General features: G+C 36.3%; 1 protein-coding gene across 1 annotated transcript in view; it reads left to right on the top strand.

The window, feature by feature from the left end:
* Positions 1 to 20,541, top strand: part of BCKDHB (branched chain keto acid dehydrogenase E1 subunit beta) — a 109,626-nt gene that overhangs the window by 62,206 nt on the left and 26,879 nt on the right. The window contains exon 9 of the mRNA XM_058801113.1: positions 1,543 to 1,629. Coding sequence (XP_058657096.1) covers positions 1,543 to 1,629 — 87 coding nt within the window. The remainder of the gene's footprint in view (positions 1 to 1,542; positions 1,630 to 20,541) is intronic.

Raw genomic sequence — 20,541 nt, 5'->3', positions numbered from 1 at the left:
CTTGTACTATAGCAAGTGATTGTATCAGTTTTAATCATGTCAGCTTAAAACTAGAGCGTACATTTTGTTCGTGGAACTGTTGTTCTGATGTACTGGACAGATTTATAGCGCAGTTAATACCTCTGTTCCTTTAGATATGAATTTCCAGTGCTGGAAAAATACCCCAGAAATCAGCCTATGTAACTGGATTACTTTCCAACTGCTGAAATTACTTTTTCTGTCTTGTTTAGCTCTGAATGTTTTCAGACCATTTCGTAGTACAGTGTATGGAACATGTTCGTAGCCTACAAGTTGCCAGTACATCTGTGCATGAGCTGCTTAGAGCCACTGATTGAGTCATTGCTAGAAAATCAAAAGAGTTAGTAAAATACTTGAATCAGAGAGAAAGCTGCCTAATTAGGGCATTGCCTTTATGTGTCCTATTATGTAGATAACATGGAGCTGTCTGACTGGAGAGTGTGCTGGTGTAGACATTAAATTAAAGATCACATTATTCAGAAGATCTGATCTGATAGCAAGCACTGTCTTGGGCTCTTCCACTTGATGGATAATATTCAACCAGCAGTACACTATGTACTTATCTTAAATGTCGGACTGCAACTGTTCTTGAAAGATTAACATACACAATAATCTGATTTTTTTTGATTTGCATATCTAGAAGTTTATGAAACTTTTTAATGAGCCTTTTTATTATAATAATTTTAAAATGCATGTCATGGAAGCAGAGACTTTGCTACCGTTTTTCTTATTAAAGGTATCTGATACTGTTTGATTCAGGCAATTTAGCATAGTTCCAATAAACATCAATATATTTCTGTATGATGAAGTTTATATTTCCCATAAGATTAAAAATATTTTGCGTTTATTATTGCAGTCTGCAAGGAGCACAGTTTTGGTTTTTCATCAAAGATGGTTAGGTCATCTGTTTATATTATGCTCTTTATTTAGCTATGAAGTGGATTACATAATAACTGCACAAACATTGAAATTTAAAATTAGAAAATGGTACTACTAGTTGCCATGTAAAATTTAAATATGCAGCACTAATCCACACGTTTCTTGCTAAAATTTTTATTTAGCAATTTTACTTTCTGAATAGCAGTGGTTTATGATGTTATATAGGATCTATTTGTACAGCGATATCAGGGAAGAATTTCTTTGTGTATGTATATTTTAGTATTTTGAGGACTCAGTTTTTTACTGGCTACTTGTTAAAATCTTTATTCTATTTCAGAAATGCTACAGTTTGCAGTGATAGGGTAAATTAATATGAAATGGGTTGAAATTTATTCTTGATACTTGCTTAAAACTGAGTGGAAAATGTGAATACTTTTATAGTAAGTATAAAACCATCCTATTAATGACTCAGTTGAGTATTTTAGGATAATTTATTGTTCACTGGAAATGCAAGAGGGGAAAAGGAGCTGTGTTCTAACACTGCTAACAAAGTCACGTATTTCATATATTCCACAAGTAGTACAAGTAAGAAAGCACAAGAGCTGTAATTTGGTGACATTTTGGGCGTTTGTTTTTCCTTTTCAGTCGGTGGCAAAGACTGGGCGATTGCTGATTAGCCATGAGGCTCCCCTGACAGGAGGATTTGCATCTGAAATCAGTTCCACAGTTCAGGTACACAGGTTATTTGTTTTTAAGTGTTCTGTGTGGATGAATGTTACCCTGTAGAAGAAATACTTAACACTACATTAAAAGTAGAGGTTTTATATTTTTTTAAAGTTATTCTGTTTTGCAGTTTTTTGCATACTTGCCTTTCTTTATTGGAACAGGTGAGAAATGATGTTCCTACTAGGCACTGTGCATAGTGTCTGCTAAGCTAGAAATTTAACTTCCACAGCAAAACATGGAGAATGTGCACTGTGAGATGCAGGGGAAAAATCTTCATGTGTAGTCTGGTTTTAATGTTCTTTTTTATTTTTCTCATATGCTTATCCCTTGAGCTACTTAAAAATACATGCTAGGAATGTTGAAATCAGACAAAGGAAAAGCATTCATGTCCAGTACAGTATAACACAGAGTGACACACAGTGCTCAGAGACTTCTTGAGAAAAGTCTGCAGAAGCTGTTCACATGTTTGTGGTGATGCTCATGCACGTGTCAAGCTCGTGTACACAGAGCAGCTTGGAAAGGCTGAAATGTCCATCAGTGTCACTTACAGCTGGAGCATTAGGTTTTGGAAGTCCTTCTGAGCTTTCTGTTTTATACCTGTACCTCCTGGAAAATTTCCCCTTTAACTTGATTTCTTTCCTGTGCACATCAGTAACAGTTTCTAGAAACATCCAAATTGTGTCAATCACTATTTGATGACTCTTTTTTGATTATTTTAGGACAGTTAAATTAAAGGAATAGAATGAAATAGGATTGTAAAATTCCCAATATTCAAAATATAAACCATGTAGGCAGTTATTAAAATTTGGTAATTAGCCTTTTTATGGGAAGGAATAGTTCTGGGAGTGTAATTCTGAATTAAATATGCAGAAGGAATCAGAATACTATGTTTCTTTAACTTGGTGGTACAGTTTCTTTTAAAGAGTAGTTGAACTAATTTTAATGTAATCATGTTAAGTTAAATTCATTTTTTCTACCAAAATGTTTTCTGTCTTAAGAACCAAATATTTGGTTTCATGGAGACCTCATAGCAGCCCTCCAGTATCTTACAAGGAAGCTGAAGAAGGGCACTTCATCAGGAACTTTAGTGGTAAAAAAGCGTAATGGATTCAAACTGAACAAAGGGAAATTCATGTTAAATATATGGAAGAAATTCTTTGCTGTGAAGGTGGTGAGGCGCTGGAGCAGGTTTCCCAGAGAAGCTGTGGATGCCCCATCCCTGGAGGTGTTCAAGGCCAGGTTGAATGGAGGACCTCTGAGCAACCTGGTCTAGTTGAAGATGTCCCTGCCCATGGCAGGGAGTTGTAATGAGATGAAGGTCCCTTCCAACCCAAACCATTCTATGATTTTTCATCCTTCTAAATGATCAGCATTTGACCTCCTTTCTTTAGCAGCCTCTGATTAAACTAGGACTAATAAAACCATAAGATACTGCCAGCTGTGAGTGCAGGAAATTAATTTTCTTTATAAATTCTCACAAAAATGTGAAATAGACTCAAACAAAAGAGCCTGTCTTCTAGCATCTTGTATTATTATCAACACTTGAGGAGAAAGCTATTCTAAGGTGAGCAGCAAAGTTAAAATCTTCCAAATAACTAAGGAAAGCATATGTGGTGGATAAAAAAGTGAGCTGAAAAAAAAATCTTATCAGCAAATATAATTGGAAAAACATGGGATGCCCAATATATTGCTAAAATTACAATATTAGTTTTTAATTCTCTGATCTCCACTGAGAAAGCCACTTACCTGATTGATCCTGCTTGAGGTGTTGTTTTTCATATCAGAAGTATATCTGACAAATATCACTTGTTTAGAAAACAAAGTGGAAAATGCTTTAGTAAAAGGCTATTTATTTCTGTCAATATTAAAATAAAATACTCGTTTTATTATAGTTGCTCATAATTTTATATTCATCTTTCTTAGGAAACTAGGCTTTGTATCTTAAGAAATATTGGTCTATTACATGTGCTCCCTCAGAATAAATTTGAATATAACTCTTTGGCATTGCATTTAACCATGACAAGTTTCTTTGATATAAATTGCCTGACTTGACTCTGTGTTATAACCATATTATCATTACTGTGTATCTCCATTCTTGAAGATTCTATCACCCATACTAAAATTTTGATATGAGTTCTTTAAAGATTATACTGCAAAAGAGATTAAAATAAAAAGTTACAACTTTTTAAAGAACAGTATTGCTTTAGGCATAATAAAAACTTTGCTTTTCTTATTCACTTAAAAATCTTGTTTTCTTAATGATCGAGTTAAGTCTGTATGTCTAATATCACTGTGCTGTAAAAATGAAAACAAAAAGTGAAATTCTCTATTGCTGGATACAATGCATACTGAGAATGCCAAAAATTGGGGATTGCAGTTGGCTTTAGTTTCTTCTAACACATGGAAGCAATAAGACTTCAATAAAATATGCCCAGTTGGATTAGATGGTTAGTTTCCATATTGTTATTCCATCCTTGCTGTGAGGTCTCATCATAGAAATAAGGTGAATAGAAGTATATAGGCTATTTTAAAAGTTAGTGGTCACGTACACTTCATGTGATATACAATTCAAGGAAAAGAGATCAAATGGTAATGGTGGCTTTCAGTCATGAACTGTAGGAAAAAATACATTGAATACTTTCCTTTTTGCATATGAGAGGTTAAAAGCAGCATTTGGAGAGCATGTTAAATCAGATTTGTTGTGTGTCGAGTACAGAATATTTTAAAGGAGCATGTTACTGCACTAACTGGTCATTTGCTCTGCTCAGATGTAAAACTAAAACCAAGAAAACATGATTTACTTAAAACTCTACATGACACAACTTTGCCCTTTGTTCCAGTATTTCCTATGTGCTCTCAATGGGTATTCTGAAGTGAGCAACAGATACCAGCACAAATTCAGTACAGGTGCAGTTAAAAGTCCAAATAGTTTATATTCTGTATAAAAGCTTGCAAAACTGTTCTGTTCAGCAGAGGAAGGGTTAAACTTGAATGAAGCACTGGGAGAAAAGTCCACTGAGATGTCACTTCCAAAATAATAAAGAACTGTGTGTGGAAATCATCAGTATATGAAGAATTTGTAATACACAGAAACAGAAATCCAGTAACTGTGTCCTGTTTAAAAACAAATATTAAAAAAAAAAAAAAAAAAAAAAAAAAAGAGAACCAGGCAGGATGGAGCCAGCTAGCACAAAGAGTAAGAGACTCTTCAGATTATTTCACGGAGTTGCTGCCTGCCAGCACTGGGAACTTGGTATGGGATGCAGGAGGAAGCATTTTGGAATCATACAAGCCTTGTGGGATGTTTAGAGAAGGAATCAAAGCTGGAGAGATGTGGGAGCCAAGGTGGTTTGGGGAAACACAGATATGGGAAAACAGAGAGAGAAAGGGATGAAAAGGAAGCTTGTGTTGTGGCTTCATGGTGGTTGCTATTTTCTGATAGAGCTGAAATAAATTCAGGGAAGTAGCATATACCCTCTGGCATTGATCCTGCAAATACAGGAAATGTACATCTTAGGAAGATCTTGTTGGTTTTCTAGCCATTCTCTGTAAGTAATAGCTAAAATTATTAAAAATAGAAAATTACTCTAATAATTTAAAATGTTTTCATTTAAGGAATTTAAATTTTAATTTAGGAATTTTGATTTTTGCGTACATTGATGCCATTATAGCTGGATACACCATGAAAATATATGCTGTTATTAAAATAAAAGAAATGTTTATGAGTAAACAAATTTGCTGTCTTTAAAGTAACAAGTTAGCACATTGTTTTTTGTAGACAGTTGCACAGATGATAATTCTTGCAGGAACAGAGCAATTCTGACTTAATTGCAGTTCCTGTTTTTAGCTCAGTTTCTTTTCTCACTGCCTGGTCAGTATTTTGTCCTTGGGCATCTGCCTGCACAGGGGATGTTGGGTCAGCTACCCAAGAAATGCTCAGGTGAGCACAGCTCAGTCCTCAGGAGCCCTTCCAGAGGACTCGGCTTGTTTCTCAGAATTACCCAGAAGTATCAGTCAGAGGATAGGACTCAGAAAACTCAGTGAAATAGCCTGTTTCTGAGAGTTGAGTTACATGATCTTGTTTTTTCAAATCTTGCATTCTGTATCTATAAATTGGATATAACAGTATTTGACTGTTTTATCACTGATGCTTTAGATTTCTTTCTCCTGCAGCAAAATAAGGCCTAATCTCCAGTAAGTGGTGTAATTTTCTGCTAGAGTGTGGCGTTAGGGGAAACTATTAGATGAGCTGGTTTTGTGAGAAGCATTTCAGGAAAAGGAAAAGTGGGTGTATTGTGAAATAGCTTTTCAAGACATCAGAGTTCCACAGCATTTTTATCCTAAAGCAGGTTGCCATAGGAGAAAAATATGCCCAAAAAAAGTAAAAGAACAAGAAAAAGAAATGTAATGACTTCAGCGGTGTGAACATTTGAAATAAAATGACCTGGTACTGACTGATACTGAACAGGAACTGTGTAGAGTAACTATTATTTTACAGAGTCTTAATGAAAAATTTCACCTTTCCAACAAAATGCTTTCAGAATATTTGGCCCCAATACTTCTTCATACCATTGCATTATCTGTCTTTAGAATTTGGGATGTGGAGATTTCCAAATAGTTCCATTGTTTCAGTTTTCCATGAGTAGAAGTTGAGGTGGGGTTTCCCAAGGAAGCTATTGCAGTCCTCGTTGGGTCTCTGTGGTGATTTGACGAAGTGAATATGGCGCAGTACTTAAAAATATCCATGAGACCAGGTTTGAGTTTCAGATTATGCACCTGTGTTTGTACTTAGTGCCAAAGGAACTAATGAATAACTTTGTCTCTGGGATTGATTTTTAAGTTACGGTCAATAGCATCAGAATTTGTGCTGGTGACACTTGAAATCTTACTTTAATGAACAGGCTGTAAACTGGTATTAAAGTCTGACTTTATTGAAAGCAGTGATTCTGGTGTAATTGTTTTTCATTTATAGGTAAATGTTTTCATTCTCACAAGGTGTATTGAAACAAATTGCCTTTTGAACTGACCTTTGAGACATAATGGAATGTGTGTGTGTGTTAAGAAACTGGAGGAGCTTGAGGTACAAATTGTTAGAACTACATAATTATGGAAATGAAGGAAATTTTAATTGTTCTTTATTCAACTGGAGAAATAATAAAAAAACTCAAATATATTTCCCCGAGTTGATTAGAAAAATAATTGAGGCCAGCCTGGACAGCTTTTCATAGCACACAGACTTTTTTCACTGAGTGCCATTTAATGGGATGGCTAAAGAAAGAAGGTCTGGACTAAATGTAACATAAACATCCAAGAAAAAGGCTCACTAAAACATACAGGTACAGCAGTATGGTGCTTCAGCTGATGTAAGAAAATTATTACATCTGAATTAATGTTTTTTAACTTCCTTTGATGCAATTACAATACAGTAAATCACAATTACAATAGGCAGCAGAATTGGAAGAGATGAAATATTGACACAATGTGGTGCTTCATTTGTTATCCTGTTTAACTTTCACTATCACTCTTTTGGCACATCTAGCAGCAATCACTAACTGCAATATAAAAGTCTGGTTTTATAGATCACACCATCAGTTTCTGTCAGTAGGAGTGTGATGTAGAAAATATTAGTATAGAATATAAAGAGAAGCTAGAATACAGGCAAGTAAATTCAAGGTGGTCATAAATTGTTTAGCAATACAAAAAAGAACAGGGATTTGAAGGAAAAGAAAATCAAATACAGAAATAAGCCATAATGATGAAAACCAATAAGATTATTTCTTAAGTGAGGGATTGGGAGCAGTAAGGGAAATACCAGCATAAACTTGCCTTCAGTGACTGGAGACAAAGGTACATGAAAATGTTGCCTGTGTTCATTAAATGTGACTCTAAACTCCCAGTTCAGCAAACTCCCAGTTTATGATGCAGAATGAACTAGAAGCAATTTTTGCTATACAAGTCTGGAGTCTTGCATAGCATTGAATGTCAGCATATTTTGTTACACAATGTAGAAAATAAAGGTGAATAGACAATATGTTACAAACCCAGGGTTTCTCAAAGGAAATGAATCTTTAGTATTCATCTATTAAAAAAAAAAGGTTTATGCATTATGAAAAATATTTGAAAAGTAAGATTCAACAGTGATTCTAAAAAGTTCAGTAAAATCAGTATTTTAAAAATTCTCTTTCAGATTAGGAATTTGATGTAAGAATTTAGTGTGAATAGTTTATATTAATTATCAAACTGAGAGTTATTCTTTATTTTAAAAGAGCTTTTCAAAGAGCTTGGATATAGCAGTAAACATTTAGGATTTTTTGTTTGTTTGTTTTCTTTTGTAAATAAGAAAGAAGAAATTCTGTGCCTTGTACTCCACCGTGTGCCCTGTGAAGGAGCATTGCCCCTCACTGCTGTAGTGCCTGCACAGCCCTGGGATTGTGAGCCCAACTGTTGGGATTTGGTGGTTGTGATTGTCAGGCAGAGATGGCATTTTCCTGAATCTGTATCACATTTAAAAGAGAGCCAAAATCTAACAAGCAATGCCTGTTCACAGGGTGGTGCCTGGGACTTTCTTCACACTAAATCTATGAGGCCAAAACTGTTTTGGCTATTGCACAAAAGTCTCTTGTTCTAGTTTGTCTCACTGCATGGAAGTATCTTAATTTTAATTTGTCTTACCTTCTGATACTTACACATATACAGATGTCTTGGTTAATAACTAGGAAATGCAGTAGAGGATGTGGGAAATTCAGTACAGGATGAAATGGGCTTCTAGGATATTTTGTTTGATGTTATCATGTGTTAAAGTCCAATTTACACATACTTATTTAATTTTAGTGAACATAAGGAAGAGCAAATTCTTCTACAATGAAAACAGCAAATGATTGTAATAGTGGCATATGTTATAGTTCAGCTACAAGGGACTGTTGTGTTCTCTCTAGGCTGGAATAAATGCAATACCGAGCAGAGTGATTTAATGAATTCAGTGTAGCCAAATATTGAACAGGACACGGTATTCTGTACTGTGCAAACCTCCCAAATACATTTCTTAAAACAAGCTCTCACCCCCCAAATTCTAAAACAAGATTCAACATTGGGAAATTAAGTGCTCAAAAATGTTGGTGGATTTTCATAAAATCAGCCCCAGAATACCTTCTGTAAAGATGAAAGCATTAAGTGTTTACATGTCCAATTAGTCCAGTCTCTAGACATAACAAATATCAAAATGTTTTATTCATCTGCAGCTTAGCTTGAAGTGTTTTCAGCTCTGTGAAGCACTTCATGAAGAAGTCCACACAGGAGTGGGCACGTGGGCCAAGAGTGGTCCCAGCCAGAAGGTTGCTCGTGCACATTCGCTCCTCCTGGCTTTGGGCACGGTGTCATTCCATGGGTGACAGAGGACATGAACAATGCCTTGCCTTCAGGTGGTGTTTCAGTCAGCCACGTGTGGCATGTTCTTCTGGTAGCAAATGATTAAACCATGTTTGAATCCCACTGGCACTGATTTGGACATGGATTTCTACATTATGTGACTGTGCCCCATCTACTTGGCTTTGGGTCTGTTCTGTCTAAAAAATATGGGTTGGGGTAAGCTTTTCCTATGTGCTATGGGGCTAAAGCTGTTTGTTTACATGAAAAACGGGACAGGAGCTTGGCAGTTTCCATAGGCACTGAAAGGAGAGGAGAGCAATAAGGTCTGCCTTACTAAAAGTCCTTTGTAAGTGAGAGAACAAGTCCAGCAGTGAAGTTTTTGGGGACTGTTCCCACTGTGTGTGGATAAATGCCTGCTTTTTTGGAGTGTGCTGCAGGACCAGAGTTCACAGATGGAAAGGATGGGTTGGAAGGGGGGTGTGTGCCCATGAACACCTCACCATGGATTGAACAGGGAGAGCTCAAGCCAGTGATCAGATTGTGACTGCCTGCTTCTCCAGGCTGCCATTTATGGTGGCCAAAGCCCTGTAAGATAGGCACCTTTAACAAAAGCATTCAACAGAGAAAAGAGCATTTTTAAAACTGAGAGTTAACTTGAATGCTTTCTATGGAGTTACTTATTTTCAAGTGATGTATTGAGCAACAGCTTTTGGGATTGAAACAAAATAACCCTTTCCTGTCCCACTTTCAGCTGCATTGTGTGTTAGCATTTCTTCCAGCTGCATCAAACCCTGTTTGTCTTCTCCTGTCAGAACTGGTTTTCCTTGTATTGGTGGGGTACAGAATTGTGCAGCCAAGTACTTTTATTTTTAAATGCAAATTCCTGAAGAGGAACAAGTTTATCCCTGGGCAATACAAAGTGGTAAAGTGGAAGAATATGCTGAAAGTCATTATGGTTCAGTGAAATCAAAAGTTTTAACTACTGAACAATTCAGTGTTTAATTCACTCTTGTAACTCAAGTGTAGAGTATAAAGTGTGCTCTTGGTGGATCCAATGAGGACATTTTTTCCATGTTCTAATATTTAATTTGGCATGCAAATGTTCATATGCCTGAGGCTGAGCTCCAGCATCATTGTCCTGTTGATACATCCATGTTCATTCAATGTGATTTATAACTTCAAACAATGTGTTTAGTCTTCCATATACTAATTCTGAAAAAGACCAAAAACATGGGCACTGAGGCAGAATTAAAATTTTCTCTTTTCTGTACACTATCTTCCCTTTGCATTTTCTAGTTTCAGGAATCTTTCTAGTTATCAGCAATCCTTCTAATGGAAGGAACCTTTTTTTACTTACTTTAAGGTAGAATTTACATTTACAGTTTTAATGCAAACTGTTTTGATTAGAATCATGTTGTGATTCTAGCATTTACATTTCTGATAGCTCATGGAGCTGATAGAAATGAAATGGTTTTAATTGTGAGGAGGGCAAAAAAAAACTTCTCTGAACTGCACATCTTATGTTTTTTGCTCTGTGATCCAGTGATATTTTTCCTTTTTTCCCCCTCTAATACCATATTTTAGTTCAGTAATCTCAGCATTTCTAGCTGATATGTAAATACAGCTAATGATGATCTAGGAGAATATCAGAACTATGAACTTCCCTCTAGCAATTTTGGGTCCCTGATAAGCCTATTACTCAGCAGGCCTTTATATTACACCCTGTCAAATCACTGACTCATTGCTTAATGAAAATTAATATAAATGAAGTTTTTTGAAATTTTGACTTTAGTCCAATAACAGATGATCTGTGACAGGGCTCTGGAATAAGGCAACTCTGCAGAGCACCTACTAATTCAAGGATATTCAACTTCTCTCCTGTCTGAAAGCTGAACAATACCATGTGTAACTTGCTTTATTTTCTTTGGCATTATCTTTAATTCCTAGTAAATTATGAGTTGCTTTAGAACTACTAGTAAGAGCTTTGAACAGCAGGTTATGATAGGGAGCCCAGGAGTCTCCTCTAAAGTGTAATAATGACCTTTCTTTCAATTTTCAGTGCCCTGGAGCTGTAAAAACTACTTGGGTGGTGAAAGTCACTCAACCTTTGGCATGATTTCTCCAAATGCCTCAGTGGGATGCTAGAATCCCTTACTAGCCGCAGGTACAACAAGTTAAAACATACTAAGGCGCCCTGGCAAGCCAGGGTAAAGAAAAATGTGAAGGTTTTTAATTGCACTGCATGTCAGGTTTACTTCCTTGGACCATACAATCACTACCTTGTCTTACTGAAAAAATTATTTTAGTCTGTTGGTTTGGGGTTGTAAAGTGCTGATTCATGCAAGTATATTCTGTTTTTTTCCTGGTCTTTCATATTTGATATGGCTTTTGGAAATAATCTGGCTAGACTATTAGTTTAGAGCAACAGACATAGTTCAGAGTAGCACGATTAGAGAAGAGTGGCCTGTAGCATATAAAAATCTATTCAGAATAGGGGAAAATTATAGAGCAACACAGAAAAATCTATCCTTCTATGTTAATGGCTCAATGAAGTTTTAAAAATAAAAAGAAATATGTAAGGAACTTTGCCTTTTTAATTTTCTTGCAGGTTTAATTTAATAATTACATAAAGGCCTGTAAAACAGTGTGTGTGTATTTATTGATGTTTTATGTATGTTCATAAAATCAAATTATTTCAGTTCTGTGATGAATATATTCGTAGGAGGAGATGTAAAAAGAGCCTCTTGAGCTCTTCCGAGCTTCTGTGCTCTTCCAGAGTACTGTGAATTTTATACTGTTGCTGTTGGCTACATTAATATTTTTAATGTAGAAGAGAAAATGGAGGGTACAGTTTTGCTACCTCAAAAAACCAGTCTAGGAGCTTCTGCTGCTTCGTTGAGAAGGGAACTGCCTGACCTCCCTGGGGCAGGCACAGCTTCTCAGTGCCCCAGATGTCAAAGCCTCAAATCTGGATCTACAACAGTAAGATAAGTTATGACAGTGCCAAGTTTCCCTGTTGTAGGTAGGCATAGTGAAAGAAATTTTCAAATAGTCTTATTTGTCCGACAGTCCTTTTGAATGCAAATGGATACATGTTCATTGCAATCATGCAGGGATCTAGCAGTTACAGTGAGGCAATTAAGCTACAAAAGTGATTAAAGGCAGGTAAAAATGCCTGAATAGCAGATGTAAGCCTGGAGCTAATTTCCAATGAAAAAGACAGTTACGGTCCATTACATGACAAAAATAACCACACTGGGAGAGAACCTTGTGTGTCCCTCTCTTCCTATGATCTTACCTGTGACAAGATCTGTGCTAGAGAAAGCTCTATTCTGTAATGTAGCACCAGCAAAAGAGAATGAGCTAAGGTACTCCAAGTTGTGCATATAATTCATATGTGTATATCAGCAGTGCCTGTGATGCTTTTTCTAGTTGTGCTGTTTGCTACCACTGTGGGATTTTGAAAGGCAGCATTTATGGAAGAGCTATAGCAGTACTGGCATCTGTCTGCATCCTGTTGGAAATGTTTGTTACTCTTACCACACTTAACAGTGATCATGGTGAGCAAGAGACAAAGTTCCAGGCACACACAGCACAAATCCTTCTATAATGACACTTATGTCACAAGCAGAAAAGGCTTGTGAAGGTTTAATGCTCATTGTGACTGACGGAGGGAGGGCTGCTTCCTCTTTGCCAAACACTGAAGGAATAATTTTATAAAATAACATTCAAAACTGAAAAAGTTTCTCTACAAAAGAGACAAATCCATCTTTTATTAATCTACATATAGAAGTTTCTGAAGTTTCTCTAAAAGCCGATCTGTGTAGCTGTAGCTGGAATTGTTCCTCAGATACATTTGTTTGGAAAAAATATTTTGCTCCCTGTCATCACTGAAGAAGTGCCTTTTATCCATGTTCCAGCAAGTGGCATGCTCATCACCCAGCTGTGTTTTGCTGAAGCACTAAGCATGCACAAATGACTAACAGTAACTTGGGTGTCTAAGGCGTGCAAATGTCTTCTTGAATAGATGCTTGAAGTGGGCACAGAAGTGTTTCACTTTTTCCCTATATCTAGTGAAAACATGCCATTTCTTCTGTACATTTTAAAGAAACTGCTGTCCTACATTTGGAGTAATGCAGATTAGGAAGGAACATAGATAAAATGTGACTTTCTACTCAAAGCAACATTAAAAAAAGACCTGACTCTTCTCCCAGGGGGTGGTAGGCAACACAAGCTGCACAGTTTTCAGCCCTTATGTGGATAGCATATCCTCTCAATCCCCACGTGTCTCTGGCTTTATCAACTTGGCTCTGAGTTGCCCACAGTGCAAATGTAGGCCCTGGTGATGAAGTCTGTGGAATTAAGATTTCATTCTGAATACCTCTTTTTTATTATTCCATTTTTAGTATTCTTTTATATATCAGTGCATGGAGAGGATGGTTTGCCCTAAGAATCACCTGTTTTCTTCTTTTACTGGTTGCACATGTGTACAATTGGAAAGCTCTAGTTCATTAAACCAAAGACTCTAGTGCTTTGCTTTTTTGTACCTTCTTTTGTTCAGCCAACAAGATTAGGTTTGCTGTGCATTGATGAATAATCTTGCAATAAGTAAATAACTAAAAAGTGTCAAGAAATAATATGCCAAGACTGTGTTCTAATATTGCAGTATTAGGAATATTATTGATAGATGCATAAGAATCATATATCACTGTGTGTTCTAGAGAGGAAACATTTAATGGTTTTGCTCTAATTTTGTTGTTTTCATCAACATTATATCAGGATCCTCTATGGCTTTGTACTTTATATTGCATGAATATCCTCTGCTTACTGTATACTGGGAGACCTAAATGAAGCTGTATAGTATCCAACTGTAAGAGTAAACTTGTAGCTTGGGCACATTTCTTTTAAGCCCTTTTAGTCAAAATGAAGTACATTTTTTGAAAGAACTCAGTGTTCCTCAACACAGTGATTCAGTTCAAAATTACACTCATGCCACATGAAATGATAAAAGCAGCAGTAAAGAAGAAATCTTCATTATTCAGTGTGTCTTGCCTTACTGGAAGTTTTAAAAGGCAATGCAGTGCATTTATGGGTATCACACAACCATCTGAAAAATATGCCACAATTATGGTGGTTCTGTCACTGACAATCCGAAAAAGAAATTCTATTATTTTAGCCTTTGTTTTTAAAAGCCATTTGTGAGACTCCGCAGTCTTCTGTTTTCCAGTCCTTCTCATATAACTTTTCATTTTAAAGGTGTCTGTTTTTTTCCTTTATAAGATACCTGTAGTTAGACTAAGAAGTCTGTATTTGGTTACCTAAATACATGGCCTGACATAAAAAAAAATTTAAAAAATCAATCCACATCTGTCTTGAAGCTTACTGAAACAGTTCTTCTTGCTTCTTTTTCTTAGTGATTCTCATTCAAGAAACTGAGTGAAAAAGGTGAATCTAATCTACTCTAAAGTAATCTAATATCCTAGTTATTCCTTTTAAAGTTGATAGTCCATAGATCATCTGCAGAAATAAATGAGAGAAAATGTCATAATCACAGAGACACTTTTTCAAAAGAAAGTACTGAAAGAAAAAGGGAAGGTCTGTATCTAAGTTTTCTGTTTGAAAGTAATTGAACCACTGAGATGAACACATCATTACTTAACTTTGGCATAGCTAGCATTTCAAAATTTCTTTATAAAGAAGCTTTTCTACCTTTTGAGAGAGATATGATTTTTACCCAGCAATTTTGCACTCATGATTGTGTGACTGAAAAGGTGTTGGGTTTTCTGTCCATATCTGACTATTTATTTACTGGTTTCAGAACTTCTTTAAATTTAGAGTGCTTTGGAAATAAGAAGATGTGAAGTTGTGTGGTTTGAAAGGTTCTCTTAAAATGGATTGTAGATTTGGGAGTATCTTATTGCCTGAGGCAGCAGCACTTTTGTGTTTAACAGTGATGTGTTTCATGGTTTGCAAATTTAGCTGATGAAATTTGCCTCCCCATGGATAGAGATTGACACTTGGCTTGCATGTGTATTATGCCAATAGATACAGAAATCTATAATGCTAATATAATGAGTTTTTTTTGAAGTAGAGATAAAACTAATATTTAGAATAAAAATTATTTTTCCTGTCCTTTCCTCTGATTTATTTGCTTACCTATGGGCTTAACTTGCCCCTGGGCAAGCATTATTTATAGGTAGGATGGCTTGCAAAAAAGGATGTCTGAGAATTATTGCAAAAAAAGATGTCTGAGAACTATGTTTCAGAAATCTTTCCATACTGAATTCAGAGTTTTCGTGTGAATCTTTCAATCACTTAACTTTTAAAAAGTTGTGTGACTTCTGTGATGTTGTGAATACATAATTTGAGCTTCCTGTGGTTAAAAACATGGCTTTCCCAGGAATTGATTAATTTAAAAGATACAAATATGTTAATCTCTACCATGCATATGACATTTGTTGGACAGAGGAATATCCATTGTGGTAAAATAATAGGGTTTTCTCTGTCACACTGATTATATATTTTGTTTTTAATGTGTATAAACAGTCTAAGAGAAAGTAAGCAGAAATTGAATAATAATTGATGCCATGGTGAGGCTATTACTCATTATTACTTCTGAACATCACAGCTAAATGCACTCTAGATGACATAATAAAATTAGCTGCTATGAATTTTAAAGAAAATCCTGCATATCAGCTTTAAATACAGAATTATTATGATACATATGAGAGCTGTTGAAATGCTGGCAGCCAAGTGACTTCATATTGCAGAAGTGAATTTCAGGTCTGAGTTGTGGTAGTACATGATACTGCTCAAATTAAAGATGAAAGAAAAATCTGCTACTGAAACTTGTATTCCAGCATTACTAACTTAAACTATGACCAGAATAAAATATATTTCTAAGCATACAAACGTGCATTGCCAAAGAAAATATCTTCCCTAATCTGATTTCAGCTGGTAGTTAAATAAAATTGCTGAATATCTAAAATAAAATGGTTTTACAGTGTTAAAATAGAATTTTGGTTTGTTATTGAAGTTCTGTAGGCTACACATTTTTATAATTATGTGGGCAGTTTTTCTTTAATCAGCCCCTAAAATATTTATTATGGTAGGTATATTTTACATTATTAAAACCAGGTCCTCCTCAGTGACATTTTAAAATATTTTCTGTGAAAAAAAAAGCTGCTTGTTTGCATATGTTCCAGTGCTTTAGTGCTTCACTGTGGGATGTAGTTCTGCATAAGTTAGTCCTACTCTGAGTCATGAGCTGGGAGTGATGCTAAAAATATGGTGAAGATCACTTACACCTGTGGAAGTAAATCAGATTTATTTTACTTGAAAAATTGCCTGTGCAATATTTAAAATTCATTGCAAGTGTGAGATCTTGGTCCTTTATTTGTGTGCTAACAGGTATCATGCCAGCTGCAGGCAGCAGCCCAGTGCTCCTTGCCTTGTGAGTTACCTGGCACTTTGACTATGAGAGGTATGAGGGCCAATTATCAGCCCTTGTGTAACATCTATCTTAATACAGTCCTACTTTGCAATAGTTAAGGTCAGTAGTACTGAGAGGCATAAAAATAGAGCCAGTAATTACAGTGTATCAAAACAAGGCTGAAATAAATGATGAGAAACATAAAGGCCAATATATAGGTTACTTCTATTATTGACTGACTGTGACAACATTAATATCGCAGCCAGGATTGCAGTGGAAGTAAACACTTAAAATGCTGATTGAAACCATCAGGAAGAAAGAGCTATAAAAGTGTGGAATAACATTAGGAAAGGCTGGGCTTCATGATTTACTGGATATACAGATCTGACTAGCCAGTCAATTGTGACTGAATTAAGCACATGTACATTTCCTTTACTTTCCTCTTTGTCACAAGCTGAGGGAAGAAAGTCTCTTCAATTCAGCCATAGGGAATGATGTGAAGCATGTTCTCTCTGAGAGGAAAAATACAGCCTGAGTAGTATCAAAACATCCCAAAGCTGCCTTCTGTCATAACTAAGGTCCCCTCTGATACTTGTTAGAATGGAGTCTCACTAGAGATCACAAATGTGTTAACTTGAATAGAGCAAACAGCATCATTTTCAACAAAACCTGAAGGTGGTATCTTCTCCTTCTTCCCCTTGATATCTATTGAGGGCTGAGAGGAAACCCCCTGTTTCCTTAGAAAATTGTTATTTACACCCACTTCAATTGCTGAAGCCTTAACAATTTGCTTGGAAATAGCTGCACTGTGCAACAGCTTTATTCCTGGTAACTAACAGTTTCTGCAAAGGCGTTGAGACAAATTTCTGACAGTATTCCAAACAGCTTCACTGTCTGGGAGTCCTAGATGTTCATCATACCTTTTTCCAGTCAGTTGCAAAATGCTCTGTGTTTGCTTTTAATTTTGTCATAATTTACTAGCAGTAGATATATTAAAACATGAAGCAATTGAGGAAGATGGCTGAGATAATTACTATTAAGTTTGGCCTGGCAGCTGAAGTGATTAAAAGTAATCATATTGCAACATGCCTTTGTATCTCTCCTGAAGGAAGTGGCAGTGCTTGTGCTTCCTGAAACCTTAGCGTACACGGATCAGAAGGAAAAAAAATGGAGAAGTATGGCTGCAGATTTTACTGGCAATTTTCAAGTTTGACAATAGTGAAATAAATATTGTTTTGATGCTTCCAAAATGGAATAATAACTCTTAAGTTTTTTAAACTGTAAAATTTTTCTCTTTTTTTTTTTGGTGGGGGAAGGTTTTGTTCCTAAGTTCCAGACTGAACTGAGTTACATGAATGATGCTGAACTGCTGCTGTACATCAATCATGAAAAATCGAAACCAGTCATCACATTAAGCTTCCTATATAGGTGATTTTTTCTGTCCGTTTTGACAAAACATTTTTTTAGATAATAAAAAATAGTAGTAAAAACCAATTTTTGGAGAGATACGTGCCAGCATGCTGCTTTTATACCCTTCTCTTGGTCCTTGCAAACCCACAGGTGTACAGTAGCCATTCTGCTAAAGAGTCATGTCTGTGTGTGTCCTAAAGATGAATGTGAGTTGAATTATTGCTCCATAGATTCTTTTGGGCTTAAAAGGATGTGTTTGTGCTGCTGTTCTTCTGGACTCTTTTCCCCTGCTTTCTCATTTGTACTTGGCAATGTGAGCTGCAGCTCTTGAGAAGATCATTAAGATTATTGACAGATCTTGGAGATATTTTCACAGTCGTGGCCACTCTTCCTTCCATTTTTGTGTGCCTTTGCAATGGCATGGTAAAGAAATAACGGCTTTTGATTAACAGAGAAATGCATAATCTGGTGGACTGTGTTTATGAATTTTAAATAATCACATTCTGAAACTCAAGAGTGTTACATCAACAGAAGGCATGACACCTCTGTCATGCAGTGCTGGGGACTGTGCCCGCCATAGCAGAGAGTGTTAATTAGAGAAAGTAGAGCAATGAGGGCTTAGAATTTTCTCAATTCTCACAGTAAATCCATATCTGTTATTTTAGATAGTTTTTAAATCATAAAAGCTTTTTGCAAAAGGTTGTCCAGTGTCTAATAACCCTTCAGTCCTGATGTCAGTGCCTACGCAAGCAGGCTTTCTGATTTACTTTGCACTTCCCCATATACAATGCAAACAGATAGCTAATGACTGGGTAAATACAATGGGAATGTACTTTGTGCACTGTGTGTTCTGAGCTTGAGTGTTTTGGTCTTTATTTTGTTTGCCTATTTTTATATTCTTTCACAAGCACATTTTGTAATGATGGGATATTACAGAGTTTCTGGTACAGTACAGAGGAATAACACAAGGCATGTATTGTGCTCACTCTCTTTAAATCTGAAATCTTTGCTGATGCCAATTATTTTTGGCTTTTATTCTTTTGAACTAATATAGTATGAGCAGGGGTTATGTGTTATGATTCATTAGCAAAGAGTGTTCATTTAAAGCAAGGAAAAAACCCGACAAAAATGTATCTGTTAGACTTTGGCCTATCTGTTTTCCTTTACTCAGTTTTTAATATATTTTTTAAAATTAAAATCCATGAAAAGTCCTAATACGTGAAAGAAAAGACAGTGAGAGCTGAGGAAGAAGTCATTAGCTGAGAACTACTTCCAGTTGTAGTATTAACCCATGAGGGTCACACTTGTGTCATGTAAGGAATATGATTTTCAAAATCTTGAAACATAGACATTGAAAGCAAAGTCTTTAAAACCAGTCTGATCTTGGACTTGATAATACAACCCAAAATGCCATTACCTGCCCTTGCTGGAAGTGCCTGATGCTACCTGTCATGCAGCTTATTGCCTGACAGGATTTCCATCTTTTCCACAGAGCTGCTTTCCAGCCGGCTGTCCCCAGCTGGCAGCGGTGCTCATGGTGCTTGGATACTGGGTGTAGGACTTGTGCTCCACGATGTGCTTGTCATTCAGTTTTTCTGTGTGATGAGGTGCCTCTGTCCCAGCTTATCAATCCTTTCCCCCCATATTTGTCCCCTCTGTATTTTTGCTTTGTGTGCTCCATCCCTGAAGATTGGTGATAAAACTGTTGGTGAACACTGATCCCCAAGGAATATGTCGACTAATTACCTCCTATTACATTTTGTTCTGCTGATCACCACCCTTTGAACCTGACAGATACAGACAGTTTTCCAACAGTGCTCATTTTTGCAGCTTGTGTTTCACTAGCTTGACTAAAGGAAGGCTGTTGACAGCCTTGCTGAAATCCTGGTAGAACAGCATCTCCCCTTGTCCATTATCTTTAACATCTCGTGTTAGAAGGCAGTCGGGTTGATCAGGCAAGATTTGCCCTTGTTTAATTAATATTGACCATTCCCAAACAACTTTTGCTCTTAGACATGGCATTGAGGCCCCTTGGTGGTCTTGGAGATGCAATTGAGAATGATTTACTCTGTCTTTCTAGAAACTTGATATTAGGCTGACTGGCTTACAGCTGTAAATTCACATGTCTGTACGTCCTCCTTGCCCTGCCTAAAAATGTGAATTAATTATATTGCTCTGTAGATCACATCCCTACTCTGTCTGATTCCTATAATCATACAGGATATGAGGAAGAAATCAGCTTTTATAAATCTTTTTGTGGTACCAGGGAGTCCCTCTAAGCAAAAACCCCAACCCTGTGTCAACCACCTGATTTAGCTGAAAGGGCATGCTGGGTTTTGTTTATACAGTACCCAGTGGCATGAACAGAATGGATTGGCAGAAGTGCATGGGCTAGTCTATTCTTACATAACTAATTTTCCTAATTAATCTAGAATATTATGGTGGAAAGAAAAGAAAACTAATGATAGCATTTCTGAAAAAAAATCATAGCAACTCAATGCCTGGCAATTATTGTATCAATATGAAAAGCTGCAGTGACCACATGAGACCGGAATGCTTTTGCTATGTATTGTGTTAACATCTTTCACTACCTAAATTACCTCCCATCTGGTCTGTCAAACCCAGTCATCATCAAACAGGTCAATTTGGGTTTTCTTTGAACATTCTCTTGACATATTTAAGGTTCAAACAGTGATACTTTGAGATACTTG

The sequence above is a fragment of the Ammospiza caudacuta genome, chromosome 3, assembly GCF_027887145.1.
Source record: "Ammospiza caudacuta isolate bAmmCau1 chromosome 3, bAmmCau1.pri, whole genome shotgun sequence".
Lineage (NCBI taxonomy): Eukaryota > Metazoa > Chordata > Aves > Passeriformes > Passerellidae > Ammospiza > Ammospiza caudacuta.
The sequence above is the reverse complement of the archived record's forward strand: the minus strand, read 5'-3'. Positions and strand labels throughout refer to the sequence as shown.